This window comes from Trachurus japonicus, chromosome 19 (genome assembly GCF_045865225.1).
Source record: "Trachurus japonicus isolate A0001 chromosome 19, Traja_1.0".
Classification (NCBI taxonomy): Eukaryota; Metazoa; Chordata; class Actinopteri; order Carangiformes; family Carangidae; genus Trachurus; species Trachurus japonicus.
This window is the reverse complement of record NC_140925.1, coordinates 25717928-25738997: the sequence shown is the minus strand read 5'-3', so window position 1 is coordinate 25738997 and position 21070 is coordinate 25717928. Positions and strand designations below refer to the sequence as shown.

At 40.2% G+C, this 21070-nt stretch overlaps 1 protein-coding gene across 1 annotated transcript; it reads right to left on the bottom strand.

The window, feature by feature from the left end:
* Nucleotides 1-914: 914 nt before the first annotated feature.
* Nucleotides 915-17938, bottom strand: LOC146968194 (NADPH-dependent quinone oxidoreductase VAT1-like). Its single transcript, XM_085762516.1, has 6 exons — nt 17404-17938; nt 11833-12040; nt 9584-9754; nt 9343-9432; nt 6375-6613; nt 915-3752 (listed from the first exon to the last, which is right to left on the bottom strand). The coding sequence occupies exons 1-6, from the start codon at nt 17785-17787 to the stop codon at nt 3561-3563; spliced, it is 1284 nt and encodes a 427-aa protein (XP_085618642.1). The 5' UTR covers nt 17788-17938; the 3' UTR covers nt 915-3560.
* Between the last annotated feature and the right edge of the window lie 3132 nt (nt 17939-21070).

The following is a 21070-nucleotide window of genomic DNA, read 5'->3' as shown; positions in this document are numbered from 1 at the left end:
TTTTGGTTAGTTTTTGTGGAGATGGGTCTTTAACTGATTGATCAAGGGTGGAGAGCAGCTACATGTGGATCCAAGTTTATTAGGTCTGAAGCTGCTGTATGTCTGCGTCACTTGTGCAATTAAGAGTTTATATTTTATGGCATCTGTACTTCAGACCTTTACATGTCATGCTATATAAGTGTGCTACTACTGCCCTAGATACAAACATCAAAGATAAGGTTTCAAATTAGCAGCTTAAAATGGAGTTTAAGATTTGAAAAACGCAAAGAATAAAAAGCTCTCGTGACGAACGAACTGTTGGATTTCTTGAAAGCTTTTTTGGCCCAAAAAATCACTCAGTGAGATTTCTCAGCTGTTCGTGCAGAACAGGAAGTGATGAGACTCATGAGCCGACATGTCGAGGTCAGATAAAGAAACTCTATCTTCTCAGATACGTCTAGACAGGCTTCATACTTTTATACTGACAATGACAACTGAGAAACAGTTCATGAAAAGCCACAAAAAAACTGTTGCTTAGTCAAATGATGTTTAACAACTTTTCCATTTCCATCATCCATTTCATATTGTTGATAGTTATTTAAAAATGAACTTCCACCAGCTGTCAGTCACTGAAGCTCTGCTAAAAGGAGGACACCTGCTGGTTGTTATATTAAACCAAATCAAACTGATTTTTGCTCCTGTTTTTTATGTAACTGATAAAATTCATTGGAGGGTGTAAAGTTAAACGTCACTTTGACTATGCTGCAGTTTGTTTTCTTGGCTCTGTTCTTCCATTTTGCTGATTGAGCATCAACAGCATCTCAGCAGTGATTATAGTTTTGTAACCTGTGGTACTTCAATCATAGGGATCATTACATGAACTGTTTTGTATTTTAACCCATTGTGGAAGAAATTCAGGAATTCACAAGCTCAGATGAAGCTCTGTGGTAACACTTTAATAATACAGACGGGTTAGTGCCACATGAACACAGATGGTTGAGGCATGTGCGCATAAAGTGAGAATAAAAATGAAATAAAGAAATTAAAATTAAGGTGACATTGTTTTATCGTGAATGCATAAACACAACTCTGGTTCACAACCTCATTTATAACATGGTTACTTTTTGTAAAAGCTGAAAAACATTTAAGTAAAACATTTTATTATCTCTTTAACATTAGCAAATATTTTATTTTTACTTTGAGGATTAAGGCTTTTATGGAACAAGAGTAACCTGTTATTTTCATGTATAAACTTTGTTGAGCTGTGAGCAGCTTTACTTTCTGTAGATGGAAACCTGCACATTTCAAGATGTTTCACATTTAACAAGGCACAGCTTTTACTTCACCACTAGATGTCCCTCTCTGCATGAGGAAACACACATCTACGGCAGCTACAGCATACTTCTGTCAGGTTCGTATGTGAAACACTTGACTCACATTTTTAGATTCTTGAAGGTCACGATTTGGCACAAAGGCAAAATGTACTCGCTTTTATCCCTGACTGTTTACATGTGACTGCACTCAGACATGTACGATAACCACTACATAAATATTTGCAACAAGGAATAAAGCAGACTCCAGTTCCCACTCCCAACTCCACACCAGGTCTTAGTTCACACATCCAGGAGGAAACCTGGCCAAACTTAACAATACTTGTCCAAGTGTCCAAAAGGAAAAGAAAAAAAAAGAGAGAGTGTCTCAAATGTGAAACTTTGTTATAAGTGTTGTTTAGAAATGAAAACAGTTTGCTGGAGGGGGAGAGGGATGAGTGAGAGCGACAGAAAGCAGGACAGAGAGGGTGGAGAGAGGAATGTGAGGGAGCTGCTCTGGTGGTGGGGATGGAGGGGAAAGTCTCTCTTGTGCAGCGTCTTCTGCGTCACCGCATTGAATTACACCCACAGCTGGACAAAACATCTGAATTACTGAGTCCCAAATGAGCACTATTTAAAATGGAGGTTTAATAAACCTCGACTATAAACTGTAGCAGCTTCAATGCTGCACAGAGATAGAAAGTGCACGATAAGGACAAGTTGCAGATGAAAGAAAAGAAATGACCTCAGTTTTTCCTTTATAACCTCTTCCTCACACAAAAAATAAGAGGAATCACTTATGAACTGCAGTTCTGTAAACTTAGCACTTTTCACTTTGATTTTGAAGAGGCAACCCAAGAAAGCAGCAAAAAAACAAACAAAAAAAACCACGGGATGAAATCGTGGGAAGAAAACCTGCTTTCACAAACAAGTTTTAGCTCAAGTTCAGCCTGACATTGTTTGGAAGGAAACACAGGAGCGACTGCCAAGGCGGGGGAGTCCCGCTAAATGTTATTCACAGTTGACTTGATGGCGGTGGTGAAAGGCTTCAGTTTGGCACAAAGAGGTGAGAAACGTACAGTAAGATAGCGACCTGGGCGTTTCCCACAAAGACCACTGTCCAACAACACTCATCACAGGAGGAAAACACACTGCACTCATCTTCACAGATGTTTCAGTAGTGGATCTCAATCTGTTGGACTAGACTAAGGCTCACTGCTGCTGTTACTAAATACTTTTCCACTGATAAAACACATCTGAGTGGGAAGATTACAAAATGTGATCTGTTACTGTAACTAATCACCTACATCAAATTAATAACTGGTCACATGATCTAAGAAGTGACCAAAGCTGAGTAATGCATTCTGACTACATTCAGGTGAAATGACCAGATTTGCAATGTGATGTAGAGTATAGAATCTATTGTCTGATGAAAACAAGACCAGAGCCAGTATGTATACGGCCAATGACAGAACATTTCAGATGTTACATCTGTCACAGTTATATGAATGAAGAAAATTACTTATGAGTAAGAATACTATAGAAGATGAAAACATTAATAATTCAGCAAGATATTCAAATGTTCACATCACTGTGGTTCTTTTCAGTTTTATATGAATTATATCATATCTAAATATATGAACCTTTGTTAATTTTTGTTTTGGATATACAGAAAAAAAATTAAGCCGATTATGTATAAACACACAAAACTTGTAAATTGGTTACTCTTCTTTGACTCATTCAAATTTTACTAATAATATTGCAAATAGCAAATTCTGACACTGGCGACATCATTTATACGAAGTCTACTTCTGCATGCTGCAGTATAATAAAGATTAATAATAAAGATTATACTGCAGTAATTTTATCCATATAAGCAACAATATTAGTCATCTCATTTTGCATAAATGTGTGCACTTGTAAATGAGAAGTTTTTACCTCATGAGTCAGAATATGAGACCACACTCTCAGTTCATACATACCGGCCCTGGTTTGTTGTTAATGTTGAGCTGTTGTCATCTGTAATCAGAATACATTATTCCTTTGGTAATGTTTTATTCAAAACACAAGCGTTCCCAACATAGACACCACACTATAGACATATTGCACAACACAACTTTATAAACATTTAAAAATACTGACAAAGGATTCATGGCATCGCACATTTTGCTTTTTTTCTTTCCTTTTTTTTTTGACTACCTAACAATATTGGAACTCATGAGGAAGCGTTTAAAAAAAAAAAAAATAACGCATTCAGATAAACACTCTTACTCAATCCTTCTCTGCTTTAACTTCCTCTGTAGCCTCCTCTTTCTTCTCACTGACATCAGCTTTAGTTTTTGTCTCGTTCTCTCCCGGCTCAGTGTTGGACGTTGGCTTCTCTTCCTCCTTCTTGGGATCAGGAAGAAGGATGACTTTCCCGATATTTTGACGTTCGTGCATGCGCTTCATGGCATCAGTTACCTGAAGAAACACAGGATGTGCACAAAAAAAGGTCATTGTCCACCAATAACAAGAGGATATCTCTCGTTTAAACGACTGTAATGTCCGGAAACTGAGCAGAATTTCCTTTTATGACTGAGCTACTAAAGCTAATGCATTAGCTGACTGTCCATTTTAGCTAATGGTTCCTTCTTTCACAAGTAGCTGACTGTGTTTTTTTCTCTCTTTTGGCATTTGATTTGTCAAAGAGCTGGAAATGATGCAGATTACAATGAATCAGCAGTGAAAAATGTAGGTTGTAGATCCAAAACAGTCAGCTAAAAGATGTTACAGATGTCTGTAACAACATCTATTGTCTGTAACAACATCTATTGCACGTCTGTCCGTCCTGGGTGAGGGATCCCTCCTCTGTTGCTCACCCTGAGGTTTCTCCGATTTTTCCCTGTTAAAAGGGTTTTCCATGGAGTTTTTCCTCAGTCGATGTGAGGGTCTAAGGACAGAGGATGTTGTTACGATGCCATGTAAAGCCCTTTGAGACAAACTGTTTGTAAAAACGGGCTATACAAATTGCATTGCCTTGCCTTGCCTTGCCTTGCCTTGCCTAAAATGCTGAGTAAAGTGCGCTTGTTTACATTATACAATATCACATTGTTTATTCTTAAAGGAATAGTTCACCAAATAATGAAATTCAGTCATTATTGACTCACCCTCATGCTGATGAATACTCCAGAGTAGTTTTTTATTCCTCAAAGTGCATCTGGAGACCTGAGAGGGGGGGTCGTAGTAGTAACAAAATCCTTCTATGAGAGTCAATAGTGCCCGACACAAAAACGTCCATAAAACTACACAAAAACCATTTAATATTCCTCCACACTGCTCGTCCACTGCAATCCAAGTGTCCTGAAGGGAGATAGTCCAGAGTTTACTGGAAACTACCTCATTTAGGACATTTTTACAGCCTCAACAGTCCTATATTGAATTTGCCTGGGGCGCACACTCACGTTCATGCGTGTGAACGTCAGCGCGCAATACAGGACTGTTTAGGCTGTAAAAATGTCCTAAATGACGTTGTTTCCAGTAAACTCTGGACTATATCCCTTCAGGACACTTGGATTGCAGCGGACGAGCAGTGTGGAGGAATATTACAAGGTTTTTGTGTAGTTTTATTAATGTTTTTGTGTCGAGCACTATTGACTCTCATATACTGTAAGGATTTTGTTGGACTACAACTCCCGGGTCTCCAGATGCATACTCCATCAACATGAGGGTGAGTCAATAATGACTGAATTTCATCTTTTGGTGAACTATTCCTTTAATATGAAAACACTAATCAGACTACCTTTAAGAAAAACTCCTCAAATATTTACATACTTATTTTATTACAATAAATATTATGGGTTTTCAAGATTTTAGTCATTCAATATGTTATGTTTGTTTCTGTGCAGACTTTTACCATCTTGATACCATGGGAACCAGACCAGGGATACAGTATATTCTTTTTTGTAAATCTATACAATCAGTCCATAACAGCAGAATATCCAGGTGATGTTTTCTTGCTGCCTCTGAATTTTAAAAAGACAATATTGACTGGGGGAGTTTTTCAGTGACTCCATGAACACACACTGAGGACTGATGAGTCATCCAGAGGAAGGATAATGAAATAAAAACAATGGATATCGCTGCTCTATATCTGCCATAGATCATCTGCTCTCCCTATTATTTCCTGCCTCAGTCATTGTCTGGATCCTGCTTGCAGACACACAGCCAGGATTGTCTTGCATCACACTCGTGTCTTATCCTTGAAACCAGCTAGAAAAACTCCCCACCAGGAGTCGATGCCACGGCAACAATTAAGATCGTCACCTAGCAACGACCCTTAAGTATCATCTCATCTGATGGGGAGACTGCGGTTTGCACCGTGAATGGTGGAAAAGAGGAAAACGTCAGTATGAGTTTTGTCAGTGGGGCGAGCTCCTGTTTTACTGCATTATCATGTCTGTGAATATTTTTTTACAGTGATGGAGGAAGTATTCAGACCTGTAGTATTATTACAAAACTGTAAAATACTCCAATACAAGTAAAAGTCCTCCATTGAAATGATCACTTATGTAAAAGTATAAAAGTAGGCTATACTATACAAAGAAATAAAGGTAAAGGTACAAATGGGCTGTGCAGCTGTTACACTTTTATATAATAATATAATTATAACAAGTATTAATCAAGGAGTTTGTGGAGGAGGAGCTTATTTATGATTATTTTGATGATCAGATTAGTCTTTTAATTGACTGTAAATCAACCAATTTGTAGATTATTCAACGGTGTTACATGTACTTGTGTTTACTGTTGTCTTATTCATAGTAAAGCATAATTTTAATATATTCGTCATGTGTTTTGCATTCAGGTATTTGAAACTGCTGTGGCAACTACAGATGAAAGATGCATGTGGTGGAATAAAAATGTCAATATTTCCCATTGAAAACTGGTAGAGTAGAAGCTAGCTGTTTGCAGTCGCTAAGATAAGCTAAGCTACGTGGCAGCTGGCCACAGCCACAGAGACACAGGAGATAAGCAGTCTTAGATGCCCAAACAGTGTTATCTGGTGAGCTGCTTCAAAGATTTACAGTAAAACATGGCCAAACTAACCTCTTCGAAGTGATAGCAGGAGTCGATGTGGGGTTTGATCTTTCCCTGCCTATAGAGCTCCAGCAGCGTCAACATGGTCCTGGAGATGAGCTCCTCGTCAGCCAGGTAGCCCAGGTGGAAGCCACACACGGCCTTGTTGGCCTGCATCAGCTTCAAGGTGTTGAGGGAGAGCTGGTTGTACCAGGTCTTAGCCATGGCCAGCAGGTTCTTCTTCTGGCCCGTCACACAGTTGGCCGCACCTGGAATTCAAGGAGAATAGAAGATAATGGAAACGTCGTAGATTATATCATCATACGTTTTTTGGTACAGCAATTGCCTTTTTCTTGATATTGTTGTTTCTTTATAGTCCAGTCATTTTATGAGAAAAGGTTAAACAAATTGCAACAGAAGCAAACTCATCTGATTTTGTATCCTCAGCATGTCCTGAGTGAGGGAAAAAAAGCCCCGAAGAATCCCATTAGGGGAAAGTTTCGAAAAACACCCAAACTATCCCATTTATACGCATGTAAAAAAAAAATTTCACGTGAATAGGGTAAAATTTTTAACCTTTAGATATCTCCACGAAAATTACTGAGTTGATTACTTACATTAAGACAAACAAAAAATGTATTACAAGTTTTTTGAAATTCTTTGTTAACATGAGCAAATTTGCATAAATTTGTATAAATTTGCATAAATTCCACCGTTTTGACGGCACATGTATATATGAAGTTGCTGTGGTGGTACCAGCATGAAAATTGGAATGAGTTGACTCCATCGGTCAACCGACAAGTTGACCACTTTAAATTTCAAGGTGACTGCAATTTTTCAAGACAGCCACATCCTTAGTAGAGCAGGTATGACATGCTATTAATGCTCATGGGCCTAAATTGGTTCCATTCCTTTTTTAAAGGACAATTCCGGGCGAATTCAACTCTGGGTGTATTTTCATATCATTTTAGGTCTAAAAGAATGAATCTGAAGATTTTCAGTTTAATCGCTCCTGTTTTGCGGTAGTTGCATCTGTCCGCGTCCCCACGGCAGCAATGAATGGGAGTGGATGTAAGTTCCGCTGTTTAGGCTGTTTCCAGCCCTCAAAGCCGCAATTTTTTTCCACAGACAGCGTCAGATGGCTACTCAAACATGCACCGAGAAGTTTATTTACTTCAAGCAAGCCGACATGTTTGTAAAACTAGATCTAATTCAAAGTCTCCCGGAGTCTCGCGCGAGCCCGAAGTTGCAGTGCTGGTGTATTCAGGCGCAGTCGGAGCTACCATTTGTGTCATAAACACAGGAATATCAACTCTTTACTTGCTTCAAGTGTACATTTTTTTCCACAGACAGCGTCAGGTGGCTACTCAAACATGCGCCGAGAAGTTTTTTTTACTTGAAGCAAGTAAAGAGTTGATATTCCTGTGTTTATGACACAAACGGTAGCTTTTCCCACTGCATGTGAACACACCGCGCACGGCAACTGGGTCTCGCGCGAGACTCCGGGAGACTTTGAATTAGATCTAGTTTTACAAACATGTCGGCTTGCTTGAAGTAAATAAACTTCTCGGTGCATGTTTGAGTAGCCATCTGACGCTGTCTGTGGAAAAAAATTGCGGCTTTGAGGGCTGGAAACAGCCTAAACAGCGGAACTTACATCCACTCCCATTCATTGCTGCCGTGGGGACGCGGGGACAGACGCAACTACCGCAAAACAGGAGCGATTAAACTGAAAATCTTCAGATTCATTCTTTTAGACCTAAAATGATATGAAAATACACCCCAGAGTTGAATTCGCCCGGAATTGTCCTTTAACTGTAATATCATATTACAGTTAAAAAATGTCTTGTTCAATCTTGTCAACATATTATATGTTAACAAGATTGAACAAGACATTTTCATCTGCTCTACCCAATGTTTAGATCAGGTGTTGTATATATGCAAATTAGCCATACGTAATTGGATTATGCACTGTTGGCTCATGTCATACCTGCTCTACTAAGGATGTGGCTGTCTTCAAAAATTACAGTCATCTTGAAATTTAAAGTGGTCAACTTGTCGGTTGACCGATGGAGTCAACTCATTCCAATTTTCATGCCGGTACCACCACAGCAACTTCATATATACATGTGCCGTCAAAACGGTGGAATTTATGCAAATTTATACAAATGTATGCAAATTTGCTCATGTTAACAAAGAATTTCAAAAAACTTGTAATACATTTTTTGTTTGTCTTAATGTAAGTAATCAACTCAGTAATTTTCATGGAGATATCTAAAGGTTAAAAATTTTACCCTATACACGTGAATTTTTTTTTTTATATGCGTATAAATGGGATATGTTTGGGTGTTTTTCGAAACTTTCCCCTAATGGGATTCTTCGGGGCTTTTTTTCCCTCACTCAGGACATGTTGAGGATACAAAATCAGTTGAGTTTGCTTCTGTTGCAATTTGTTTAACGTTGGCCCCTTTTTTGGCCTAAAATTACTGGACTATTAATGGACACTTTCCAGATGTGTGTACACTGGAGCCAAATTAGCAAAGAATAAACAACATGTCAGTGAAACTGTGACCTTGGATTTCCAATAAAACAAAAGAACAAAAGAAAGCTGTTTTCATTTTTCCAGCTGTGAGGAGCTCATCCATATTATTTCATTGTGAAACATCGTGAGACTCATAAATGTTTCTGCAGTTCCTACTCAAGTGTGAATTAACTGCAGACTCAATGCCTGGTTAGAATTAGTGCATAGTATCCGGGCAGGACACAGGTTTAGTCTGAGGGTCTCTGGTTTCTGGCTTTGAGCTGATTGTTAGACTCTGATTTTAAATGTGTGACAGGGACATCATTACAGTGACTTATTTGTACAAATTAGCAAGCTACTGTGGGAGGAAAAAAGGATAAAAGCAATATTGGTTAATGTATCAACTCTTAGTCGTTCCAGTCCAAACAAACCAAAAGGTACAAAGACATGACAGCAAACTGTTTCCAAATGTCTTACCAAAGACTATAAGAGTTCCCAGTGGTTTCAACAAACTAAAGCCTTTCTGGGTGTCTGAGCCACCGAGCGGGTCGAGGACGATGTCGACACCTGCAGAGAGACACAATAAAATAGAAAGACATGCTTTTATGTGTCTTTATCTCGGCTTAATACACAAGAAACAAAAGACAGATCAAGAAAGAAAGTCGAGGATTTGTGGTTTTTGCTCGGTGCAGTGTGCACTACATGTGTCTTCTCTCACCCTTTGGGCTGATTTTGCGGATTTCCTCCACGTAGTCTTTGGTGCGGTAGTCAATGGGGTGAGTTACGCCACCCTGTGCGATGGTCTCATGCTTGGAGGCGGATGCAGTGCCAAACACAGTCACATCCTGCACTGTCTGACACAGCTGGGTAGCAGCGATGCCCACACCACCTACAGATGTGCCAACAGCAGCACAAACACACAATGAGAAGAACAGCAACAGTAGCGACTGTGTGTGTTTTTCTTTTTTCTTTCCACTTTCAGCAGCAGAGCGTCAATGTGATTCCCTCTCAGTGATTTAATCATCAAACAATGAAATCAGAGCAGCTTTAAGTGCAGCGTTAGCACAGAGCCCAGCTCACAGCTACTTCCTGCCTGACTCACACCTGATTTAATAAGCACCTACACTAATAAATACCCGGGCTGAGTGAACCAGCCTTTTCACTATCGTCATCGCGGTTCATTGAGCAACTCAGATTCCTTCAATGAATGATTTGAACAACTTCCATCCATTTTATCTCTCATGTCATTTAGCAGAAAACTGTCACACAAACAAACCACAGAGAGGAATACAGTCGCTATCCACATAACATTATACATATGACTGAATCCTTCTATTTTATTTCATTAGATCATTAGGTATTGATCATTGAAATATCTCATAATACATGATATGTGGTTGCAAAAAACAACAGGTCCAGAATAATCAGAATCAAAGAGATTGATTACTGGTACAGAATAGATAGTATATGTTTCTGTCATATTTTTAACATTTAAGCTATTTAAGAGGAAATAAAACAGGGGACATATTTCTAAAAAGTGGAAGTCGAGTTGAATTGACATCTTGGAGGTGTGAGGAACAGACCACTGAAACAGCGAACATCACTGTCTGGTCTTCGAGGCCTTGTAGCATTAAACAGCTAAAGATTTTTTTCTTTTTTCTTTTTTCAATATGACGACTGCCTGGTTGTACCAGGATCACCGCTAATCCTCGCTGCCCTCTTCTTCACCCTGGCCTCATGTGGCTGATTCATGCAGGTCAGCTGACAAACCACCCACTCCACACTGGAGCGTTGGACACAGAAGAGCACTAGACCGTGATGGTGGATGTGAAGGATGCTGACAATAGCTGACCTGTGCAGTCGGACTACGAGTGGTTGACATCCTGAGCCACCTCGCTCTCAGCAGCATCTGTTAAAGCTTTATACTCTAGAGTAAAAGACAACACAAAGACCCACCCACTCCTGTAGCATATGAGAGTTTTCTATGTGCTGGAAAAATGAACTCATGACTACAGAGAAGGCTTTTATTTTGAAATCTGAGATGAACATTCAGCCTTTGTTTAAGCCAGGTTTAAATATATTGTTAAAATAGGCCAAGATTAATTCAGATTTGATGTAAAACTCAACACCATTGGACATTTTGCTGAAGCTGAAGCTTAAGTCATAATAATGGGTTTCTCATATCTAATAATGTCCTGCTACCATCCCCTTGGCTGTTTAAACCCCTGGATACACATCGGAAATGAGACATGTTTGCTTGTTACTGTGCTGGAGCCCCCACCCCCCACCCCCTCCTCCCCTGTTGATTTTTGAAAGGTCAGCCGTTGCTGAGGCAACCATGTCTGCACACTCCATCCTCACCTGTGACCACGGTGGTCTCTCCACTGATGATTTTTCAGCACAGAAATGCGGCTGCATCCAGGGGAGTGATTAGAGACCTGGATCTTCTCCTGTTGCCCAGGAGACCGGGGGTGGGGGTGTTTGTTTGGGTTTATTACACCGACACAATTAAATCATGGGGGAGGCCGTCTGCCCAACACAGTAGCAGAGTGGACCGAGTTCGAGAACTTTGATCAATTTCTCTGTGAACATGTTGACATTGCTCACATTGATCATGCTTGGGCATTTTTGCCAGATAAATGACTTCAATAATTATTCGGTCTTCACAGTTGTCGTCCAATGACACAGGTTCTTCAGCATATATCTAGATTAAATAAGATTGAAATCAACTGCAAAGTGCCACAACATATAGAAGAAATAGCAACAAAGAAGCAATCATTAGAAAAGTTTAGGTTTTTCAATTGTCTTTTGTCCCAACTTGCATCAACACCACGTTACCAAGTTGTCCATTTTTTATCCAGCACTAATCATATTGAGACAATTGCACTTCATAAATTGTTCACACATCAGACATAGTGTATTTTATTTTATTTTGGGGGACCTGTTGGAATTTTTTTTTTTCTTTACCTGCGGCCATGTGTATGAGAACGCTCTTGCCCGGTCTCACGTTGGCCATCTCAAACAGCATCATGTAGGCCGTGATGTAGTTGACGGGAAAAGCAGCACCTTCCTCAAAGCTCATCTGCTCGGGCATGGGGAAGGTGCGGTCAGCGGGAACAACAACCATTTCCTGCCACATGCCGCTGCGGTTCAACGCAATGACACGGTCTCCCACCTGAGGAGGAGGAGGGAGGGAAGGAGGGAGGGAGAGGGTTAATGAGGAGATTTATGGCTATAGTGATGTCATAAATAATTCAGAGAAGCACAAATTCATTCATTTCCTAATCAACCTGATCATTACAAAACATGTTACATGCAGCTGTCCATCCATTGTCTATAGCTACTGCTTATTCATGCATGGAGCCAATCCCAGCTGACACAAGGCCAGAAAGGAGAACACCCTGGACAGGTCACCAGTCCATCACAGGACGACATATAGAGATGAACAACGCACACACCGCTGTCACACCTTAGAGTCTCCAGTCCACCTAATGAGTAGGGGAGGGGCAAAAAATCAATACAGCATAGTTTTATGATACTTTGCATGCCGACATTGTGTTGAGATACGGACAGCAAGTATCGATCTGGACAGACTAAGAAGTTTATCTTAGAAACCCTTCTGCTTTCTATCTTAGTAAAACAGATAACAACATTTTCATTTGGAGACATCATTTGCTGTTGAAAAAAAGCTAATAAATAGCAACATACTGCAGCATATTACAGTATTTTTACCATCACAATAATATCGTACACAACACACAAATATCATGATAATATTGTATTGCATGGCCTGTGTGTGGCCAGAAAATGCAAAGTCCATCCAGAATCGAACCCAGAACCTTCTTGCTGAGATACCACAAAGCTCCTGTAGCCACTTTACTACTGTGTCGCCCACCGTGAAGAAAACTTTACACGTGGTGTTGGCCATGTTGAAAAACCACATTTAAACAAGGGAAAGGGTCTATCACCACAGGGGTGGGATGATACTAACAGTAACAGGTATAATGTTGTTTACCATCATCTCCATCTTTGTATAGTGTGTTAGTAATTAACACTAAACACTAAGTACAAATGAAGCTTTGGAGTATCAAAAAGCCAAGTACCAGTATGTTAACTTAATGGGGGTGATAGTTTAGCACTGTCATTAGGATTCATCCTCTGCAAACCATGTGTGTGCGTGTGTGTGTGTTGCGTTCAATTTACTGTAAATCCAACCAACAGTGAACAGTGAACAATCTATTTATACAATAATCCACCTATAGTTCTTTGCAGAGGGCTCACTTCTTCAGCAGAAAGCAGAAAACAAAAGCAGCAGTCATATCTATTGCATTAAGGTGAAGGCAGATCTCATAACCTGGACAAAACAGAAGATAAAACAAGCTGCATGACCATTAGAGGTAGAGACTGACTCTATAATGCTGCAGAGGGAAGAGAAGCAGATCGTATTAGTCATGAGAAAGAAGTAATTGAGCTCAGTTTCTTGTGCCACTTTGCTCTTGAGAATTGGAAACACTGAGGCCGTTCGTTGTTTCCACTTACAAATCAAGTCAAGAAGGCAGGAAGCAGGAAGTCATCTCATGTATCTATATTTGAATGACATGAAGACCTGTTATTACACTGCTGCTTTCTAACATCCACTTCCATCCCAACAGAGGACGAGTAGAGAATAGGAGATACCTTCATCCCCAATTCATGCACTAATGACATTAGTGCATCATTATTATTTATTCTGCTTAATGTTTCCTCGCTTAATTGTCTGTGCGTTGTGAGCTGCTCTCTTCAACAGATATGTGTTCTCATTAAAGCATCACTGCTGTTGCCAAAAAAGTGAAGGGCACAGGAAAGAGGTCTAATCTGACTGTGACTGCTGTACTGCTTCCTGTTAAAACAGCTTCAAGAGCTCCACTGAGCCACACCCACTTCCTGCTGCACACAAACCCATGGCAATAGACAGATTTAAACAACCATGTGATATAAAAAACAAATACAAAACAGACATGCACACAAACACATTTTTGTGTGTCTGTTGCATAGAGATAACTCTTAACACTTCCACTTTTGTGTTTAACCAACTGCTCAGATGACGGGTCTGTTTTTTGGGGTTGACAGTGTTTCTCAACCTCTGCTCTTATGAAACACTTTCAAACTCCCTCTGGATGAACTCAAAAACGCATGATAGTCAGTACAAAAATGGCTGAGCTCAGTTCCTGGACATCTGATCTGAAGGAAACTAAAATAGGGCTCAAAGCAGCACAGCGAGGAAGTCTTGAATCAGTCATAGCAAAGTTAATGACAGCAAGTGTGACAGGTTTTCCTGCTGTTGATATCAATGCAACCACAGCAAACATGTTGCTCTGGGTTTGTTTTTTGTTTTTTACATAATCCTCAAACAAGCAGTTGGACTCTGCTGGAAGAAGTGCTCAGATCCCTTCCTTCCTTCTTTCCTACCAGCACCACAGTGTCAAATATTTCCACAACAAGTAAAAGCCCTGCAGAATCCTACTGTAAACACTGTTTCACTGTTGTATCTGGTCAAACTGGAGCTTTTTTAATTAATTTATTTATTTTTACCAGCTTTATCAATTATATACAATTAGATAGTTCAGTCCTGGTTCCTAAATTCCCAAGAACAATCTGAGGGGTCATGAGATAATAAACAGGGCAGGAAAAAACTATATTTCTTATCTTTATTGATCAAATATTCGATAATTTGACTCTTTTATTTTGAAGACTCTATTAGGAAATGCACCTAGAGACTCATGAAAGTTGCTTGGGCCCTGATTATACACTTTATGTGTGTTTGTTTTAGTCACAAGCCGAAAGAAGTTGGTTTAATCTTTAAATATGTATTTCATATTCAGTTTTAGGCCAAATCTCAATCTGCAGAACAGCCCAGCTCAAGTATCTCAATACCGAGCACTATACACACACAACACATGCTGCTACACGTTGTCTGTTCATATAGCATAAAGTTGATGAACAAGCTTATTGACAGAACAGATGGTGTGTGTGTGTGTGTGTGTGTGTGTGTGTGTGTGTGTGTGTGTGTGTGTGTGTTGGTGTGTTTTTAGAGCAACCAGTGGGAGGGGTTTAAAAGAAGCTCATCTATTGAGGTGTCTGAGGTGTGATCACAGAGCTTCTCCTGTGACGAGGTGAAGCAAGGGTCTGAAAATCTAAAACTTGAATGTGATCCTACATTCACACATGGGCTCTATCTGCTTCACAACTATCTCATGATAGCAGCCACACCCTGATGTGCTGATGTGCAGCCTCACTGACTTGTCAGTCTCTGAAAACACTGCGGCTTCACTCTGTGGTACGCTCTGCTGCTGCTGCTGTGTGTTACTACTGTGTGTTTCCCCCTGCAGCTCGGCCCAGATTCTTACTCTAACCTTAACCCAAACACAGTGGTCGTCTATCTCACACTTAAACATTTTTTGCTCTTTGTTTGCATACATTTCAAATTCTTTCTCCGTGCCCTTAATTCCAGTCTGCTTCCTGCACTGCTCTATCTGGTGTTTAGTGGTATCTTGTGTTTTGCTGCTTCCATCCAAAGAAGAGGTGCAGGAACGCACCACTCCCTCAACAGGATTCTTGCTCTCCGAAAATGGAGCGATGGATGGAGGGAGGAATGAGAGGAGGGTGGGATACGAGTGTAGTAAGAGGCAGAAGAGGGAATTCCATATGACACCAGGGTCAGAGAGGGATTTTAGAAAGACTTAGAAAGAGATGCATGAAGCTCCGGTTTCTTTTCTGATTTAATTTTCTAAAATCTATAAACCAAGAATTACAGTACCACTGATGTGAAGATACCTCCAAAATCATCAAGGACTATTTGAATGTACATATATTGCATGTACTAGACTAAATTAATCCTTAGTTCTGTGTTATTTTGAATGAAAATATAAAATATTGAGCTGTAACAACATTATAGGATAATATTAGGATGAAGAAATGCTTTAATTCTGGTTTACACTGCGCAAACTGAGCATCCAACAACAGGTGGAATATTTTTCCACCCGGGATGATCACAGTAGGTTTTTAAAGGATTGTGCAAATACCTTCAGAACAGCAGAAAGTGTTGTTCAGTGATCTTTACGTATTCCAGAAAAATCTGATGCATAACTCTGTGATGCGAGAGGCACAAACTGGGGGGAGGATGCACAATAATGAAACTGTGCAAAGTTCACTGAATGGTTCATTTGTCTTGAAAACATTGGCGCGGATGGCAGATCACTGATTGACTTCTCCTGCTCCTCAAAGGAAATTGCTTTTTCTTTGCTCTGAAACAACGACGATATTCTGAGGAGAATCGGAGGAAAAACATCAGAGTTCCTCTTAAACTTCGGCCTGGGAGTCATCTGCTGCTCCGATTTCCATACAAAGCAAATAAATGTGCGTCTTACTATATTATCCCAGTGAAACAGCTGAAGAGTCTTGTTACTCATTCAGCTGTGGGTGTTTTCCATCCTCCATATTATGCATGAATGTGCACACACTGGCTGCGTAAGCAACCTCCAGTTAAAGATAAACAGTGAAGGTTTAGCAGACCCTGCTGCTTTTGAAGCAAACACACCTGAACCTGCAAACACCGCAGGCTTTTGTGGATAAGCTGAGATGTCAGAGTCGTGCAATGAGACCATTTATATGCTTGCATGAAAATAAATGCAGCACAAATAATCTGTGCAGCCTTTGTCATCGAGATCAGCTCTGCAGTGTCTGTGGAAATGTGCTAAAAACTGTAGGATGCAGGTAGGTTCACACAGGTACTTACATCTCAGAGCCACAAAAAGCAGAACGGACATTATACAGGGTTCTATATACATTTTAAGAAAACACAGAAACAAACCATCTAAATGTTCTCTACATTTTCATCCAACTCAATAATTAATATACTCCAGAAAACCTGGCCTTTGGAAAGCTCTTATCAAAGCTGCAGGTAAATGTGCCTTTGTACCAGGGAAAAACACTTCAAGGACACACGGTAAATCAAACACTAACTATTCATAATGGCAGGATGTAACATTTTCCAGAGCCTCTTTCCACACAGCTTTTCCTCAAATATGGAGGCTACAGCACATTAATGGGTGGGACAGAGGGAGGCTATTTATTCATCGAAGAACAGCTACTTTTTCAGCCTGAATATCAAAGTCATTGCACACAGATATTTTCAGAATTTGCACCAAGGAAAAGGCTAAAATGTCAGTGTCAGTGGCTCAGAAAGGAATAAAAATGTCATTTTTGGATAATGCTCATATTTAAACTTATTTTTATTCAATCTGAGTCTGAAGAGTAATTTATGGCTTCAGTTTTCCAAGACTTTGCAGATTTTCTTGACTTCTCTATAATTTCCACCAAGGAAATAGTGAGAGGAATAATCTGGTTCAGTGTTTGGAAAAGATTGGGAGCAGGAGCATTTAGGAGCAGATGTCCAAACCAAAGACACAAGACTTTCAGAGTCAAAACTCCAGCAGCTCCACACAGCACATGTGGATGATGACAGTGGGTATTATGGTATGCGTGAGGGCCTTTACTCACTTTCCTGTCTTTCACATCCTCCCCGACCGCCTCGATGACCCCGGAGCCCTCCATCCCCATGGTAACCGGCGGGGCTGGCAGCAGCTCGTACAGCCCCTGTCTGCCCAGCAGCTCGGCGAAGTTGAGCCCGCACGCCTTGACGCGCAGCAGCACCTCTCCAGGCGCCAGCTGCGGCTGGCTCTGCGTCTTCACCTGCAGCTTCACCTTGTCGTAGCCGCCGAAGCCGCTGAGCACCAGAGCCCGGCAGGAGAGCGGCTTCTCCCCGGCTGCTGCTGCTGCTGCTCCGCTGTCCGGATCCTCAGCAGCCGCTGCTGCTGCTGGAGCTTCATCCGGCTGCTTCTCCTGCTCAGGTTGCTGCTGCTGAGTTGGAGCTTCTTCAGACATGGTGAGCAGTGGAGATGAGCGCTATGCGGGGTTTCAGTCCAGATCAACAGGAAGAATAAAAGAAACCTTCCTGTTGAAAACTCTCATCAAATGAGATGCTGCTCAGTGCAGACTGTCTGCCAGCTCCTCTGCAAAATAACTCTGGAACTGCGTGGTTTCCTGTGTGAGAGCTGCACTCAACAAGTGCCCAGTGTCAAGGCTGGCCCAATGAAATACTGTTTCCGGTTTTGATTTTCAAAATAAAACACCTCAATTCTTGACTTGAGGCTTGATTTAGTCATTTTGACTAAAAACAAATCAAAACGTTATTTACATCCCTTACTTTGTTTCAGTATGATAAAAAAAAAAATTCAAAGACAACAAAAAGAAAACAAAAGCAAAAAGTAACAATGGTACACAACAAGTAAACAAGGGATTAAGAAACTGAGAAAAACACAAGGACCGTCCTTGTGTTTTTCTGAATTTCTTAATCTCTTCTTGGACGTCTAAAATAAATTGTGATTATGAATGGTTTATGTAATCATGGGTAATTCACGTTTAATCAGCATAAATAAATCCTAGCAACCATATATTGTCCCACTGAAAACTTTGACAAATCAAATCAAATTTATGTAGCCTAGCACTTTTCAGCCTATTTGAAGATCAGCCAACACCAACACAACAGAAACCAGACCAAAGCAGACTCTGCACAAATTTTAACAGCGCAAAGAAGACCGCAATGTCTTTCACAACATAAAAGTATGCAACATGACAGGCCTGATTCATTATAATGGAGTTTTTTTGTGGGGACACAGATGTACTCAGTATTTGTTGTTGATGCGCATGTGATTTCATTACAATAGATTAACGATTAAAGAAAATAATAAGGAATGAGTTTTATTTTGCAAATCAAATCGGGTTACTTCCTGTTCGTTTCTGGCTGCTGTCAACTGACTTGACGCACCTCAGCAGAGTGACCAGCCCCATGGTTTTGATGTGAGATGTGATCCAGGGGGCTGCGGAGAGAGTCAAAGCCCGGACACTGGAGCACTGGCAGGGAGAGACGGGATTATCTGAGGTCACACATGCAGCTCCCACCCACCACCTGCATTTCAAGAGTTAAACAATGTGCAATTGTGCAAAGAAATGAGCCAAACTGAAGTGGGTTTATCCCCTACATCAGGTCTGAGTGAGATTTCCCACACTGTCTCACAATGTAAATTACATGCTCTAAACCAACACACAGTTTCTGCACACTCACACAGTGTGTGTGTGTGTGTGTGTGTGTGTGTGTGTGTGTGTGTGTGTGTGTGTGTGTGTGTGTGTGTGTGTGTGTGTGTGTGTGTGTGTGCAACCTGCAACTAAAGCTGCTCTCTCACACCATATAATGGCAGTGTCAAACAGGAAGTGAACAGATAGAGAGATGACTTATAATGTGCAGAGGCAGGGCAGTGAGAGGTTTAATACACTCATCAGCATTCAAGTTGAGAGGAAGTGTTCAGGTGTGTGTGAATGTTCACTGCATGGTAAACACATAACCACACATCAGCAGCTCATACACAAACACACTGTGCTCTTCAGCTCTTGTGCACACAAGCTGGTACAAACAAGACGTTAGTTGGGAAAACAAACAGTAAGCAGTGTGTCTGAGGGAAATGTGGTAAGTGTTCTCAGATGCTCTGTGTTTTCAGGACACACACACACACACACACACACACACGCACACACACGCACGCACGCACGCACACACACACACACACACACACACACACACACACACACACACACACACACACACACACACAGTGTACACAGTTTTCAGTCACACTAAAGATGTTTTTGAACGCACAATGTGACCACTTGTTTACCTATTCCTATTGACATATTTTACCTTTGCCCAATGTTCTCATAAAAACCGTTCAAACTTGATTTAAAATGGAAAACAAGAAAACCCACTATGATCCACACTGCTATGAATTATTCAAGTTACAGTTTTGAACTTGTTTACATGTTCTACAACACTTTCAATATTTGCTTTCAAAAATGCAAACAGTTGGTATTTACTCAGGTGCTCTACTTTACTGCATTACATCTATGGTTTAACAAAATATAGATGGCTCACACAGTTTTACAGACAAAGGCGGTGGTAACTTTATAAAAAGAAACCAATACCTGTATACAGTTGACCTTAATCTATCATATTAATTCTTAACTTGCATGTAGGTCAACAATTAGTTTTCCATTGTGGTATAGGCTACTTTAACTTGTGTTGATTAAATTGATTAAAACAGCATACAAGTGAACACATGATATAATTCAATATTTACAGGTAGTGATGTAACAATCAGGTGTCGACTGACTTTTCTTTAAATTAGCCTAAAAAAGGAGGTAAAATGGCTTACTGTAAAATAAACAAACAACTTACGTAATTAAGCCTACAGTACAAACAACAGGACTGTGTGGAAGCAGATTGGCTGCTGCCTTTTGACCAGAAGATGGCGCTAAGACACTTCTCTGAGGTTTGGTTGGTTGTTTGAACGGAACCGGTTCACTGAAGTTACAAGTAACACATAATGATCAAGTGAATTATATAGTTAGATAATAAACACGCACGGGAGTTAAAAAAAGAAAAGAAAATCACAATAGAAATCTCTACGCACAATAACATTACAGTGAACCCGCTGTATTTGTCTAGGTGTTTATTAAGTAGCTATTGACTTTATTGTTGTGTTGACTTCTGTCATGGTGATGGGGGCTAATAATAAAGCAAAACCACATAATTGAATAGGGTTTATTACATTACAAATAGATTATTTTCCCCTTCTGTGTCAATTGGGATCATCGTGACTCAGAATATGACGAATAAAATAAACACTTACACTTCATGTTAGGAGCTTCGGTGTGGACTGATTGTGAGAAATTTGATATTAACGTTACAATTCATTATGAAACATCTGTCACCTGAAACCTAACATGACCATGTTAAGTCAGTCAGAGAGAGCTAATAGACCGGAAGTAGGATGCTTTGCCTTCGAAATAATAATATATTAGGCTATATTATATATTATAGTAATAATAATATGGCTATCAATAATAATTATAACAATAACTTGAACTTGTTTTAAAATATAATATTTTTTGTGGCAACAATTTCCTTGTTTATCTGAGTATTTTTGGATATATGAGTTTGCATTGGCTACTGCATGGCTGTTCAATAGTTTACGGCTTTTATTTTGAAACATCCCACAGGAAATTCCTTCTGAATGACGTGATCTTGCCGGGTATCACCGGTGTGCTATGCCTC